Below are 16,645 nucleotides of genomic sequence, written 5' to 3' on the forward strand. Positions count from 1 at the left end.
CAGGGACACAGAGCAGAAGGACCTTTCTAAAGGAGAAGTTTGTTGACCACACCGTTACGCTTGAAACCTTAAGAGATGAGCTCCTTAGAGAGCCTAAGCTTCCGACAGCATCTTGCATGACTTGGTTTCTGTGGATTTCTCCTTTCTCGTTTCTAGCTTAAGCCCTCCCCTTCACCAAATGCTGCAACTTTTCTGTATTTGCAACTCCTCAGAAATACCCTGTGCCTTTGTTCAAGCTTTTGCAGTCTCTGGAATCCCCTCCTTCTCCTCACTGATCCAATAAGTTCTTACTCATTTGTTAGGACTCAAAGCAATTGTTCTCCAAAGTGGAGATACATTTCTTAGAATACACTGTTTCCCCTCACACACCAACTCTTTCTAGCTACATTGTTGACAAAGATGGGTATTGCAGAGATAGCTTGGGAATCAACAGGGAGGCCCACAAAACTTACATTTCTCTATATTTTCTTCAATCTTGGAAAACCGTGACAGAGAAGTGGCTTTCCCGAGGCCATTTGACCAGTTACCAGCAGAACTGACACTGTACATCAAGGATAATTCCTGCTTTTACTGGCATAACACTGGGCATCCCCTGTATCAAAAGAATCTCCTGGATTCTCTTAAATCCTATAGGCCTTAATGACAAGACAGGTTCATTGACTTCTAGAGAAAGCACCAGAACGTGCTTTGATCTCTGGGTTTATACCTAATGCTTGGAATGGTACCAGAAACTTCTAGAGTTGCATACTATAGACTCCATGGCACAGAAGATAAGGCATGAGCTCTGGAGTCAGACAATTTAAGTTTTATGTTCCAAAACGACCAATTACTGATTGTAGAACTCTAGGAAAAATAAACTTTCCTTGTGTGAAAACCAGTAGATGATCTTCCATGTGGACAATAAGGGAAAAATTGCACTAAGTTATGGAACACAAGGTCAAGCATACATTAAGGGCTTAACTAGAATGTTATCTTCTTCTGTTCCAGACTGCTGCTCTCTTTCTTCCTGATTCAGGACCTTAAAGCGTCTAACTCAGTAGAAGAGCTCTTGGCTCAAGTCCCCCCAAGGGTGAAATAAGATAACTGACTGCATGATTCCTGTAACCCAATCATCCCTGTTAATATTTTTATCTTGATCCATCTTCCCAATTTTATCAGAGGCGTTAGCTAAAAACCTTCCCATGCTTGTGACCTGAACAACAGGTTTTGCTCTTAGAGGAAGTGGAGAGAGGTAAAATGCAAATTTTGGTGGCTAAATTGGATTTCCCTGGGTCTGATGACTTCCAGGATGCTTCTTACTTATAATTTCAGTGATGATGTTTATAGAAGGGACCGACCTTACCCCCAAGAATAGGTAGAATTAGTACATTCAACAAACACATTTAGCAACATATGTCACATGGGGGAAGCATAAAGATAAATTTTTAAAAAAGGAGAGAAAGAGAGAGAGAGAAAAAAGGAACTTAACCAAGAGTTGGTTGCACTGGCTTCAACCCAAGAGATCTGGTTTCTGGTCACGTCTTTGCAAAATCTTACTTCATGGTAAGTCCCTTAAAGGTGTTAGCCTCTAAGTCTAGCTTTTTTCAGAGTGAGGTAAGAGAACTAAAAAAGGTGAATTCTAAGATTGTTTTAATTTTGAGTTTTGCTTCTAGATTAGTCTCCCCTTAAAGTCAGTCTATATACTAAAATATTTCCTTCACACTCCCATCTAGACGAACTGTAAATGTTTCAACTAACCGTATCTCAAACTGACAACTACCCTTATACTCCTTGCTCCCAATGATGCCCCAGAGTATTCTCTACTTCTGTATTTACTTTCGTAGGAGACTAAACCTCACAGCTAAAGGCCATAGTGTTTAGGTTATTGTCCCTCACGTCCAACATTAAATAGACATCAAATCCCGCCGTCCGGTCCAAAGGAATCTCCGATTCCACAAACTCCAAGAGGTGGTTCAAATGTCTAGACACGAGCTCAACCTGTAGTAGGAGGGTTTCTGACAGTTAGATAAAAAGCCACCACCCCTCAGGAACTTTCAAAGCTGGTTCCCATCAGCCCAAAAAAGAGTCCTTTCCCTTACTTCTGACAAAAGCCAGAAGTATGATTCTTTAATTAACATAGACTGTTAGCATCTATCAGAATATCGGGGTCCATGCTAGCTTCCAGGCTCCCCCAGTCCCTACTCAAAAGTATTTTGAAGTATGGTTCTTTAATTAACATATACTGTTAGCATCTATCAAGGTCCATGCTGGCTTCTAGCTTCCCCCATTCCTTACTCACACGTATGTGTTATACATGTCAAAGCCCCCACACGAGTGTTCTGACCTTTCCCTTCCTCCAGCTACTCATTCTTCTTCTAATTTTGCTCTCCTCGCGCTCTCTGCTGTATGCTGCTCCTGCTTCTTTCGTGATGCTCTCTACTCTGTATGCTCCCTCTATTCTCTATCTTGTCCTCTTCCCTCTCTTGTAGCTAGCCTTCGCAATGGCCAGTCTGCTCTCTCTTTCTCTGCTTTGGTCTCTTCTGTCTGCCTCTGGGCATTCTATCCCTCTTACATACCATGATAGCTTTCACCTCAACCATACCATGGCTAAGTGGTTGTGTCTGCCGTTTCTTTACTGTGTTCCCTTGTGCATACCTGCTGAGTCTATATACTAAATAACTCTCTGTGGACAGCTTCTCCCATCCAGTGGGCACTTTTTGAGTTAGGTCATTAATTCTTCCAGTATAGATCATGGGAAAACATTATCCACCCCCCCGCCCCAGATTTTAGTTTTTATGTAAACCTTCTTACCACTGTGCCAAAATAATTTCTCTAAAGCAAAGTCAGGTCTAAAGGAAATCCCACTCCCCCAAGTTCTGGTGGTTAAACAAAAGCCAACATTCCTCAGAAACTTGTGAAGCCTGGTCCCCTTTAACAAAGGATCCTGTCCCCTGGTCATTGGTAGAAGGGATGAATGGTTACCTGTGGTGCCTATTAGTATATCAAAGCCCACACTGGCCTCCAGGTTCCTGCAGTATCACAAATACCCAGTTCTTCTCACCTCCTCCACACACTGTAAACTTCTCCAGCTCAGAAGCTCTGTAGCCCTCCCCACCTCCCCAGCTACTCACTTTTCCTTATAACCCTGCTATTTCAACTGTCCTATCTCTTTTGCTCTTCTTTTGGTCCTCTTCCCTCTGTCTCCCTCTGTCTTCCTCCTCCTCTTCCTCTCTTCCTCCTCTTCCTCCTCCTCTTCCTCTTCTTCTTCTCCTCCCCCTCCTCTTCTTCCTCTTCCTCTTCCTCTTCTTCCTCTTCCTCCTCCTCCTCCTCTTCTTCCTCCTCCTCCTCCTTCTTCTTCTTCTTGCCATGTACCTTCGACTGCCTTCCTTCTTTGTTCTAGATTCTTCCAGATGCCTCTGGCTGTTCTCTCCCTCATATCTACATTAAAAAAATATTCTATTTAATCGTGGAGCAGCCATGTTGTTAGTTTATGCATCTGGCATTGTAACTGTCAGCTTCTACAAAAATATAAACAAGTCCCTCACCTGCTTAAAATTTTTGGTGGAGCTCATCAAGGAATGAGTGAATTTTATTGAGTATGTGTTGAAATATTTGTATACATAAGAGAGTTTTAATCTGGTATGAAAAAAAATACTCTGCTTATCATGGATACACCAAAAACAAAAACAAGGAAACTGGTAATCAAATGATGTATTTTATAACACTGTTGGTCTAATACTCCTACCCTCAAACTATGTGAGATAATTTTCTGACGGACTTTCAAACAATAGACTCTGGAATGGAGACTTGTTCCTGAATGAAATGAGAACATGACTGCTCTAAGGAATGGTTAAGGAGAAGATTTTATTGTAGATGAGAAAACAGCCAGAGGCATCTAAAAGAGTCCAGAGCAGGGAAAGAAAGTAATACACTGAACATGGCTAGCAGACTGAACCAGACCAAGAGAAGGGGGAGGGTGCGAAGAACCAAGAAAGAAGGGAGTGGAGAAGTGGGGAGGGGAGCAACAGACCAAGAGAGCAAAGAGGACCAAGAGCTAGGAACACTCACAGCTGAAATGTCTGGGTTACATTGGAATAAGAAGATGGGGAAAGGGAAATGTCTGGGCTGGAGAGATTTGGGGGTATGGGGTCAGTGAGAAAAACTGAGAGAAGACAGATGTCATCTTGGACTCTGCATCAGGTAGTTTCTATACTAAGAGAGCCTAAGGCCAGTCTGATATACGTTAATTGGCATTGCAGTTAACCATTTGTCCCGGGGTTTCTTTTGGACACAGTTTGCAGGAAGTTTATTGGGGAATTGCTGAAAAACCAGTCATTGCCTGTGAGGGAAGAAGGAAACCCTGAGTAGAAGTGAGATTTCAGATTTGGTCGCATCAAAGGTTTCTGTTCACTTCCAGAAGTCTGAATTTCATGTCTGCTCTATCTAACTCAAGAGGACTGGACTTTTACATTGATTTATCTGCCAACTGATCAGTTTCTAAATGTGGGTTGATTTCAGGAAAGAACTACTTGAAGGCATCCTGGAGAAGGACTCAGCTGAGTCACCAATACTCACAACCTTTGGGAACAATTGCTTTGGTCCTGAGTGGGTTCCGAGCATCTTCTACACAAAAGAACATGTGCCCCATGCACTGTTTGACAGATAAGAAGCTGTCTCGCCAGCACTATGGCTAACCCTGACTCACACAAGTCCCCACGCTTCTAATTTATAGTGCTCTGCCTTCATCTCTAAAACTGAAACTTTAGTAGTGTACAATTTTCATTGCAATGAGCACAAACTTGGACCTTCTGTGGCTTTGAGCGACAGTGTACATTTTTCAGATACATTAATCATCTGAGGAAGAAGTAAAACTATGTCATGGACCCCAAGGAAGGTTTCTGGAAAACAGACAATGAATGTAGCAGGGTCTGTGGGACCTTGACATGTAACCCAGGGCAAAGAAAGCAGTGCTATGTGTATGGCCAAGATGTCTTTGTAAAGCATAATTAATTAGGAATCAACTCCAGTCTTCGGCCAGTGGCAAAACATTGCCAGAGAGGTTTTTCAAAGAGTTAGGTCAGGCAAAGGAGAAGGAAGAGGTGAGAGGCAGATTAAAGTCACTATCAAGTACTTCCTAAAAAGCTAGGGTGGACTAAAAGAGGTCAAAAGATCTCCAATGATAAGGAGATTGGACGCAAGGCCCAGAGTTCAGAAAGGGCTGACTTAGAACAAGTGCTGTGTCACAGCCATTTTCTTACTCTGGGCTCCTTATCTGTCCTTCTCATCCCTAGATGTTAAAGGCCCCGATAATGTTTTTGCTAAGCAGCACGTAGCCTAGGCCAGTTTGATAGGAGGTGGTGGAGTTTGTATCAAAGTGCTAACTCTGTAATTTATCTGTCATATGATGTCAGGTAAGTTATTTAGCTGTGCAAGCCTCAGTTTGTTCAACTATGACCTGGAAGTAATAAGAGTTTGACCCAGTACAAGGCTAGAAAGAAAGCTGAGCTGCATGGCCGCAGAGTTCTCATATTCTTTTAACCCTATGTCCTAGTCCATGTGAGCAAAGACCTAGCATGTTACGATCTTTTTACCTTTTCAGGACTCCGTTAAATAGTATAGGAAGAAGCAATGTGTCTTAGTGTTTCTAATTGCTATGAAGAGACAAGATGACCATGGCAACTCTTACAAAGGAAAACAATTAATTTGGGAATGACTTACAGTTTCAGTTTAGTCCATTATAGTCATGGCAGGAAACATGGCAGTGTGCAGAGAGACATGGTGTTAAAGAAGGAGTGGAGAGTTCTACACCTTGATCTGCAGGCAGCAGAAGACTGTAAACTACACTGGGCATGGCTTGAGTATATATGAGACTCCAAAGCCTCCCCCACAGTGACATACTTCCTACAACAAGGCCATACCTGCTCCAACAAAGCCACACCCACTAATAGTGCCATTCCCTATTGGCCAAGCATTCAAACACAGGAATCTATGGGGACCATTCCTATTCAAACCACCACACATATGACTGCTTGTCTTTTTCCCAGCCTCCTATCCCAGAGTATGGCTTTCCTAGTGTTTGACAGTACCTTCCAGGAGATAGCAATGATCTGGGATGTACAAGGAATGTCTGTGCAAAAAAATCTCCACTGGAGTAAAAGCCAAAAAGGACAGCTGGCTCTCCAGGTGCCTCCTGAGCACATGGTGTTTAATACCCCAGAGAGCAGGGGCCAAGGTAAAGGGCTCAACATTCTTGTAGCCTTTATCTATGTTCTGTCCTCAGACTTGGGAGCAATGAGTCATCCTTCTTAACAACAATAAAACAGAAGAGGGTTTTTTGTTTGTTTTTTGTTTTCTCAACCTGGGAAGGAGGTGATGTTGTAAAACAGGTCTCATTATGTAGCTCTGTCTAGGAACTCGCTATGGAGATCAGACTGGTCTAGAACTTGCAATGATTCTCCTGCTTCTGCCCCTCAAGTTCTGGAATTACAGGCATTTGTCACCATTTGAGGCTTGAGGCGTCTTAATCAATTCGCTCCCAGAAACATTTCCCAAGATAGGATCTATTTCTGATTGCTTTGGTCTTTTGTTTTGTCAATCTAACAAGGCTGCGGAGAGCATCTCAGTGTGACCTTTGCTTTTGTTGGCATAAACAATGTCTTCTAAAACTTGATATTTATACAACATCATGATCATTTTTCCCCAAAAGATAATGAACATCATATTCTTATTTTTTTTCTTTCTGAGGCAGGGTCTCATAAACTTCTAATGGCCTTTATTTATGTATCCAAGAAAGACCTTGCCCTTCTGATTCTCCTGCCTCCACATCCAGAGTGCTGGGATTACAGGTGTGAGTGTACCCCACTGCCTCAAGTTCACAGTTGCTGCTACTTGGAAGTTTCATTTAATCCCTCATGTCCTCTTCCAGAAATAGTAATTCTAATAAATTTCGAATGTAAAATGGTTCCTGCATGACAAATACAACATCTGGCATCTTGCATGAGTCCTTATGTTTTCCTAACAACTCTGTGAGATGGTCCTGCAGTTTAATCGTGCTACTCAAGAGGAAATCATGGAGTAGAATTATTAACAGTTTGTGGAAGGTGGCATCCTTTCTAAATGTGTGAATAGAGATTTGAACCCAGGCCTGTCTGGCTATGGAGTCAGATGCTAGGTCAGTCTATTTGCTGTTTTATAAACAAAGAGTTGGAGGACATTTGCAAATGTGGAAACAAGCCATGATAAAGTTAGGAAAGTAAGGGAAATGATATTTTCTTTAAAAAATGTCTTCTAAACTAGGTTACATTTTCAGTTTTAAAAGAAGTAGTATGTAGGTTGATGTCTATATGCAGGTGAGGGCTGGCACAAGTTAGGTCAAGGCCCATAATTGGACAGTAAAAAGGGGACAAAGTTTTTGTAAGGCAGGAGAGAAAAAAGAGGAGAACCAAGAGGGAGGCAGAGAAGACCCAAATCCATGTGGCCTTATATGGCCATAGGTAGTTATGAATATTTCTTAAGGGATGGATTTCTATAAGTCAGTTTAGCCTATCTAGGTGGGCGGTTTATATCCTTATCAATTGGTTGTGAGTTTATTGTGTGGATGTATTATTGATTGAGAATTTAACATATAAATCTGATTACTAAATTACAGCTTATTGAGTCCTGATTTTAACAGGTTTTGGGAGTTTATACTATGACTACCAGGGGTCCATTGCTGGGAGTGTGGGCAAAGTCCAAGACAGGGAGCCATGATAGGTCAGCTACTGCTGGACCTCTGGTATCCTGACTTTACAGGATACCTGGGACCAGAGAGTTCCCTGCTGGCAGAGAGTCAGCCAGGAGAGGGCGGCTAGCAATGAGGGCCAAAAGACTGCTGGGGATAGAGGATAACAAGAGGTACTGTGGTGTGGTGCACAAGAACCAGCTACCGCTGAAATGAATGTACCCACTAATGCCAAGTGGCCCTACTATGTAGTAGACATACACTGGCTTTTGTAATTTCGGAAGCCGAGAACTCCTGTGATCTCAGTCTACAAGTGGTGACCCAGCAAAGCCAGTGGTGTAGCTCAGTCCTGACCTGGGATCTGATGGTAGAAATGCAGTTGAGAGCTCGCAAGGAAAACAGGTGTCCCACAGCAAGCAGTCAGTGAGAAAGCTACAGGGCTACATATCTGTTTCCCCCACCTTTTGTTCTCTATAGCCCTTCAAAGGGTGACGACAGCCACTCTGTCGGGTGTCATGTATCTTGCTGACTCCACAGATTTCAGTGCTCATCTCATCCCATGGACACTCGCAACACATTCAGAAAAACAAGTTTAGCCCATACTCCTCATGCCATCAGACTGAGATAAATGATACATCACAGGATGAAACTCTGATCTTCAAAAACCCTAAAGCCTTACCTGCTGAGATGGCTTAGTGTGTAAGGGAACCCAACACTAGACTGATTACCTGAATTCAATTCCCGGAACCCACATTGTAGAGGGACAGACTCAACTGCAGTTGGTTAGCTTTGACCTCCACGTGTATGGTATGGCAGGGACACACACACACACACACACACACACACACACACACACACACACTCACTCACTAAGTCCTGGAGCATGTGAGTGCACAGAAGGCAGGAGTTGTCAGAGTTCTACCATTTCACTTTAACTATAGCTACTTCCCACAGTTTGTCTCGCTCTCTACAGAGCCCGCACTTAGAATCCATCACCAAAGCTTTGTAGACTACAGCTAAGCTTGCCAAACTATTGGGTTATCCAAACTTTCCCCCCTTGCCTGGACTTACTTCAGGTCAAGCCACCTCATCAGCATGAGAGGCTCCCTACTCCAGATTACATAAATGTGACCTGCAAGCATCTCAGAAGGACACAGAATGGTCTCACAGGTCACGCATCACCATTTTCCCCGCCACGTCTTACAGGAAATAGCTGGGTGAGTATCGAGCTGAGAGAAAGGAATGGTCCTTGCTCTTCTTCAGCGCTCGCTGGAAGAACACTTGACGGGTTAGTCAATGAAAAGGAAATGGAAGTTTGAAGTCTGTGTAGAGGGAAGAACAAGGCTGCTGTAGTTATCCAGGCTTCTAGAGCACTCTGCAATTGTTGCTGTGTTCACCACGTAGCTATAAGAGGCCGTCTGTGGTGCTCAGAAATGACCTGAAGCTGATGAGTCAGGGTGCACTGTCCCTGGTTCCTGACTATCATTCTTTCCTAGAAGGAGGACCATGACACAGGCATTTCCCCTTCTCTAAGGACTCTTGCCAGGAACAAGAAGGCCAGGAAACTGTGTGGTAAGGAGCAGTAGGAAGCATTGTAGCCCTAACAAGAACGATTCTAAAACTGCCACGGTGGGGGGAGTCTGTGCAGTAGTGGCTCTCAGCCAAGTGCTCTTTGATGAACAGAATGAAGCCAGTCAGTCCAGGCTTTTCCTCTGGAGGGGAGGATTTCCACACCTCGTTGGCTCTGGGGTATGCTGGGGTCAGTGAAAATGAAAGATTTCTAAAGAGGAAGTTCACAGTGTCTCTCCATCCCCACACATCGGTGCTCTGACCTGAGTTTGAAGTTCTGGGAGAGGCACTGTTGTGAGAACTCTGTGGTGAGGAGCCTGAAGTGGATAGTCTAAGCTCCCCCCCGCCCAGATGAGATAAGTTTGAACCTGGATCTAAGCCAGGACTCGTCTCATTCAGTTTCCTTACCAGATCTCTCTTTACCACAGCCCTCTGCCCCCACCCTCCACCCCCTAAACACACAGCCCAACAGGAAGGGTTTCTGGCTAACTGATCTGCTCAGACCCTGTATCAGATACCTGCCCCTCTCCCTGTGGACAGCTTCTTCGTCTTACCCATCAGGGCAGACACGGGTAGTTTTCCCAGTGTTTTCCCCAGGCCTGTTTTAGACTCTGCAATTAGGTCTCCTAGGAGATGTTCAGAATTTGGGGAAATTTTGTACTTTCATTTTGTTTTTGTGGGGTTTTTTTTTCTCCTCCAGATAAATTTGTTTATTGTAAGCCCCGCATGGCCAGGTGATCTGGCCCGTCCTTAGGTGACTCTTTATTTGCCAGAATAGTTTGTGTAACAGAGGAGTTTTGCCTAGAAGTCCTGTTGAAGATGGTCATTGGTTGGGAAAATGATACTGGCAGGCAGGTAACTCTGCCCCTTGTAGCTATGCAATCTCAAGAGAAGGAAAGGATAGCAAATCTTAGAAGACAGCATACCTTGGCTTTCGAGAGTTAGAGACTAAGAAGATGGTTGGGACAATAAAGTGTTTGCCCCACAAACTTGAGGACCTGAGCATGGGTCCTGATGCCCACATAAAAGCCAGGTTCAGTGTGCCTGTAACCCCTGTAATCTGTGCAGGGACCAGGGGCAGAGACAGGCAGATCCCATGGGCTTGCTAACCAGCCAGTCTAGCTGAAATGATTGACTCCTGGTTCAGTGAGAGATGCTGCTTAAACATATAAAGTGCACAGCTATAGAGGAAGACACCTCTGGACTTCACGTGTATACACATGTGTGAGTGCACCTGCACATACACGCATGTACAACACACACACATGCATAACCCACACATGCACAACATTCACATACACACACGTACAACATACACATGCATAACACACACATGTACAACACGCACATACACACATAACATACATGTAATGCACCTACACACATATGTCCAACACATACACACAACACAGACACGACTAATTAAAAATAAAGAATTTAATATGGCTTCACTGCAAAGCCCACTTGAGTTTGGGAGAGGCTGTTCTTTGTACAGTCCTCCTCGCTGTCAGAGTGAGGCATTGTGTAGCCGAAGGGAGGAAGTGGTACCATGCCACAGATGATGGAGCCTAGGAATGGGAAACCACACATATCTAGGATTCTCCCGCTGCTCGTACTAGAAGACACGTTCTACAGATAGTAAATTATTAGCCATCACGAGCCCAGAGACTGGCTCTCTGTCTCTGTCTCTGTCTCTGTCTCTGTCTCTGTCTCTGTCTCTGTCTCTGTCTCTGTCTCTCTCTCTGTCTCTCTCTCTCTCTCTCTCTCTCTCTCTCTCTCTCTCTCTCTCTCTCTTTCTTGTGTGTGGCAACTCTTAAGCCTCCATCAGTAAAATAGGTAAAATAGGAGAATCATGCCAGCATCGTATTGATTCAAAGATTTATGGAATAATGTATATGGAAACCCTGACCTTCAGGGTCGACAGTGAGTGACGCTCCTTCCTGGAATCTTCAAGGAATAATGTGCCCTCCAGGAAAAGGGAAAACACCCTTTACTTAGAGTTTGGATTCTCAGGTTTGGCCTAGAGTCAGCTTTATACCCCACCACGAGTTCTATCTGCTCCTGGGGCTGCTCCGAGGATAAAACAACGTAGTAAATGGCTCCGGAAAAGTGGCTTTGTCAATACCGGATGTGCTCAACTGTGTCGTTCCACATTGGTCTGATCCGTCAGCTGCTGCTCTTTCCAATGAAGGGAGTGGCTCTGCCCAGAGCTGTATAAATTCTGAAAACTGAATTAGCCACATAGCCTGTCGTAGAGTTTCTATTGCTGTGAAGAGACACCATGACCGTGGCAACTCTTAGAAAGGAAAACATTTAATTGGGGTTGGTTATAGGTTCAGAGGCTTAGTCCATTATTGTTATCATGGGAAGCTTGGTAGCATACAGGCAGACGCGATGTCGCAGAAGGAGCTGAGAGTTCTACATTCAGATCAGCAGGCAGCTGAAAGAGATTGTGAGCCACTGGGCTTGGCTTGAGCTCCTAAAACCTCAAAGTCCAAATAATGCCACTCTCTATGAACCTGTGGGACCCATTCCTATTTAAACCACTACATTCTCACTCTCAGGCTTGTAGCCATATCGTAATTCAAAATGCATTTAGTCCAACTTCTAAAGTCCCCATAGTCTGTCACAGTCTCAACACTGTTTTAAAAAGCCACAGTTCAAAGTCTGTGAGGCTTGTGAGCCATTTCTTAACTATCACCCCCTGTAAAATCAAAATGAAGAAGCAGACCACATATTTCCAACACACAAAGATACAGGATATACATTATCATTCCAAAGAAAGGAACGGGGGCATAATGAGGCAAGACTGGACCAATCCAAGACCGAAACCAAGCTGGGCAAACTCCAAACTCTGTATCTCTATGTCGAATGTCAAAGTGCACTTCAGATCTCCTTTCAGCTTTGTGGGCTGCAACACCCTTCTTTCTCTCTTGAGCTGGTGCCAGTCCCTGTTAGCAGCTTTTGTAATGGCTCTGGCACCTCCAGAATCTGTGGTTCCAAGGCAATCCAGGCTTCACCTTCACAACTTCACACAATGGCCTCTGTAGGCCCCCAGGCAGAGACACTCCTGACACACAACTGACTTCCACAGCTTTCCTTAGCCACGGAGGGAGATTCCACAACCCCTTTCTTTTATCTTTTTCTATAAAGCCAGAGCCATGTGGCTAGAATTGCCAAGTTCTGCTACTTGCTGGGGCTAGAACGTATCTGTAACCATTCAGTTATATGTGCTTCAGTCTTCTGGTTTTTGATGGTTTTCTTCACTGGCTGTCCTGGAACTCCATCTGTAGATGCTCCTGGCCTTGAACTCAGAGATCCACTTGCCTCTGCCTCTGGAGCGCTGGGATTAAAACTTTTCTCGAATTCCTTTTCACAAATCAGAAGCTTAGCTGGGTGGGGTCTTGCCCTGAGGTCACCACTCCCTTTATCCCATCTAGCATTAAACTTTTCTATAAACGTTTTATCTTCTTGAGCACTGGATTTAACTCTACTGCAATTTTTGGTGCTCTTTTTCTCTCCCAACTGTACATTTTGTATTTTTCCTTTGTTCAGCTTGTTCCTTTTCATAATAGATCTGCATACCCATGGAACGTCTATACTGCACCCCCTTTTCCCAAGAGTGGGGGTGGAGAATATGTAAGAACCAGAGGTGGCAGTGATTACAAGGAACCAGTGTCTTCGAGACACAGCGGACGGAGCACATATGAATTCCCAGCGGTTGTGACATCGTACATACAATCTGTGCAAGCTTAAACAAGATCAAACCTCTGCTTGGGGATGGGAGTGGGGCACAAAATCCCATCCCTAGCCATGGAAGTGTTAACTGTTGTCAGCTGCTGGGAGAGGGAGGGACAATTTCCTCGAAGAGCATAGTCGTTGCTAAAGTCAACCAGGCTCTGGCGGAAGATCACACATTCAAGAATATTTGGGCAGCACAAAATTGTTTTGATGGGTTAAAAAAGAAAAGACACAAAGCTGGGGGAATATCCTTGGAAGAATAGGGGACACGAATATGATAAACAATAAAATTCTCAAAGAGCTAATAAAATGATTAGTAGAGTGTTCATTCTGGAAGGATGACGTGAACATGAGTGTAAGTCTTTGAAGAGAGGGAGGGGCCTGATCTAAGCCCACAGGACGGAGCATACATCCCAGGACTTATGTGACTCAAGGACATGCACCATTCTTGAAAACTCTGATTCAATGGCCAGGTGTGGTGGTGCACACCTTTAATCTCAGCACCTGGGAAGCAGAACCAGGTGAGTTTGAGACCAGCGGAGTCTACACAGTGAGTTCCAGGCCAGCAAGAGCTACATAGTGAGAGCCTGTCTCAAAAAAGCAAATACAACAAACCAAACCAAACAGACAAACAAACAAAAACAAAGGGAAAAGAAAGAAAGGAAAGAAGGATGGACAGAAGGAAGCTCTAATTTCTATCATTTGTCAATATCTATGGTATTAACTCCTTATGTGGAGTTAATTCCTAGCTCCCACAGTGATGACATTGAATGTAGAGCTGGGAACATAGCACACTAATTCACCATTATGGAGTTGGATACAGGAGGAAGGAGAAGAGAAAACCAAGAGGACAAAGGACCAGTTTTCCTCTAACGCCATCTCTTTCTAGCCTAAGGCCTTTGGGGAGACCAAGAGTAGATTTTCTGCGGTCATGACAATGGATTCTAAGAGCATTAGCCTGGAGATTAGTAAGATGGCTCGGTGGGTAAGGACACTTGCTGCATGGGCCGGGTGACTTGAGTTTAATAACTGGTTCCCACGTGATAGAAGAAGAAAGCTGACTCCTAAGGGTTGTTCTTTGACTTTCGCATGCACAATTGTGGCAGGCACCTCCTGCACCACACACACACACACACACACACACACACACACCTAGCCTCACTTTTCAAAATCTCCTTGTGAGCTCTGATCATAGCATATTCTAGTGTTCATGGAAATTTTTTCTTCCAGCCCCTATCCATAGCAAACTTTACTTATACATGAGTTCTAAGTTGAAGTCAGCAGAGAACTAGCTTGATGCTGCCCCACTGTGCCTGTCAGGAAAATGGGTTGTCGGTCAGTGGTATCTACTCTTGTCTACTCCATCTTGTCTGTGACTATAGCTCCAGGCGTGACTTTCAGAGGTATTCAATGAGATTATGGAACAAATCAAAAGTAGAAGTCCTATCATCCCATTCAAAGTAAATTACAAACAAAAGTTGACCTCTAGATTCCCTAATTTGTAGGTGGTCTACCCAATGTCCATCTTTTCTTAGGACTCAAGAAGAGTTTACCGGACAGATCTGCTCAGAGAACTTGTGACACCCATTTCCTGGAAACAGCTTAGAAAAAAAGAGTGGGGAGGGCAGGGGTGGGAGAATCACACTTCTTCCCCAAGCCAGGATTTGACTGATGTGACTTCATTGCCACTTTCCCAACTCCCATGGGTCTGAACACCTGACTTAGGCTTCTCAAGAACAACGAAGTGATAAAGTGATTTAAGCCTGCTCAGATATGAGCAAGCCTGGGGACTCAAGTAGAAAAAAAAACCACCCAGTTGAGACAGGAAGCTGGTTCAGGAACTTGTCAGCAAAGGCAGCACTGTGATCAGAGCTTCTGCCTGGGGGGTAACAGTAAGCAGCTGCCGAGCTCCCAGCCGGGCACCCGGTTCCTCTCTTTGCTGGGTCATGGATCCCAACCGATCCCTTTCCTTGAGAATACTTCTGTTTCTCTCCCTGGCTGTTGAGTTGAGCTACGGAACAGGTGAGTGTTCATTTGTTTGAAGGGTTTGAGTCCTGTGTTTAGCAGTTTGGAATCAGCAGAGCCTCATGGATAGAAGTGACAAGAGCTGAGGAGGGCTGTCCGGTTGACTCTTAAAGGAGAATGCCTCTGGGTTTCTACTGAGTCTTTCAAAGAGGAAGAAACCTGTGTGTTCCTTAAGCCTCAGGTTCCAGGGATTTGTTCCACGTACACCAGTTTCTATGGAAACCAGAAGCTAACGGGCACCTGCGGCATCCGTAATCAGCCTCCTGGGGGAAGGGACCCAGGCTGAAGTTCTGAGTAGTTGGTATTATGTGGATACCCTTCTGGCAAAGACCCAGGCTAGGGACCAAAGCTCTGGGAGACTTCACCTACATCCCTGCTGTGGAAAATGACTCTCACACATACACCAGCAAAGAATACGGTCCAGTGAAAAGCAAGAGTGGAGGCAACAGGTAGAAGTGAAAAACCTCAGACCTTTGGCTGACAACAGACAGTGGCTGCAATGTGGTCATGCTTTCTCATTAGAGATGACTCCAAAGCGCCAAAAAGGGGAGAAGTTAGGATTTTGGAGCCCAGGGTTGCTTACAGAATGTGGAAAGTACAAGTCAGGAAACTGCAGGGCTCCGCAGTGGGCCCAACTAATGGCGAAGTGTTGGAGGAGCAGGACTTCTCTTCCATCCCGCTGCTCTCCTCTTTTCCAAGGCAAGCTATTGTTTTCTACTTAGTGCGTGGGAACTGTAAGGAAAAGTATTGGGAGCAACGGTGCTAAGTAATGCATACTGGACTGACTATGTGAATGCAATGGTCAACTCTATTTTAGGATTTAATTAGTTTGTGAGAGACAGCCTGACAGAGAGATGACTTTAGGAAGGGGATGGGGGAAATCCTAAGGGCCAGAGCATTTTGGTCATGGGGGTTTCATGACTGCAAATCCATTGTGGACTTTTCTAAGAAAAGCCCTGAAATATGCCAGGGATGTGGGGGTACTATACCCGGAATCTCTTGCTCAAGTCTCAGACGTGGAGGTCCTTGTCTAGCTCCACTTTGAGAGCTTTTTAGATCGTCAAACCGAGCATCTTTGGACGTAGAGTTAGGTCCTCCTTGTTGTACACCATTCGAACCCACCATTGATGGCTTCCTTGGTGACTGTACTATGGAATGACTGTCTGGTTTTCTCCCCGTCTAGCCTTGTCTGTGGCAGCTTGGGTGTACCTAGCAAATGTTCTGCTTAAGGGTAGGAGGTCACTGGCCAGCGAGTGACGGGGTACATACATGTCTCCCCATTTGGCACTATTCTCTCCTTGCATTCCAGATTCTAAAATAAGCCCAATTTTTGTCAGTGTTTCTATTTTTAAATGTGTTCTCTTTTGTGAAACCCCAATAAAACCCAAATAGAAGTACTTTGCAAATGAGACTTATCAGTCGTGTCAAAGCAACCCGAAGGAGCTTGATTCTTGTAAAACTCAGCACCTTCCCATTTCAGCTCAATTTTCAGTTCCTACTCAGAACTGTAAAATGCGAAAAGTCCACACATCCCTTCCCAAGTAAAGCAAATTCTCCTAAAGGACAGTTGATGTGTTCATTTACAGCGAACTTCACATGTAAGTGTGGATG

General features: G+C 44.4%; 1 protein-coding gene and 1 long non-coding RNA gene across 5 annotated transcripts in view; one reads left to right on the forward strand and one right to left on the reverse strand.

Moving 5' to 3' along the window:
- Window positions 1-16,645, reverse strand: part of LOC103692288 (uncharacterized) — a 140,921-nt gene that overhangs the window by 12,993 nt on the left and 111,283 nt on the right. The window lies entirely within an intron of this gene.
- Window positions 14,769-16,645, forward strand: part of Slamf1 (signaling lymphocytic activation molecule family member 1) — a 35,296-nt gene continuing 33,419 nt past the window's right edge. The window contains exon 1 of one of the 3 annotated variants that reach the window (XM_087581408.1): window positions 14,769-15,031. In XM_087581408.1, the coding sequence (XP_087437534.1) occupies window positions 14,956-15,031 (76 nt within the window). In that variant the 5' untranslated portion in view covers window positions 14,769-14,955. The remainder of the gene's footprint in view (window positions 15,032-16,645) is intronic. The other 2 variants (XM_087581409.1, NM_001109078.1) reach the window with 2 other exon arrangements.

The sequence above is a fragment of the Rattus norvegicus genome, chromosome 13 (genome assembly GCF_021556685.1).
Source record: "Rattus norvegicus strain SHRSP/BbbUtx chromosome 13, alternate assembly SHRSP_T2T, whole genome shotgun sequence".
NCBI classification, from domain to species: Eukaryota; Metazoa; Chordata; class Mammalia; order Rodentia; family Muridae; genus Rattus; species Rattus norvegicus.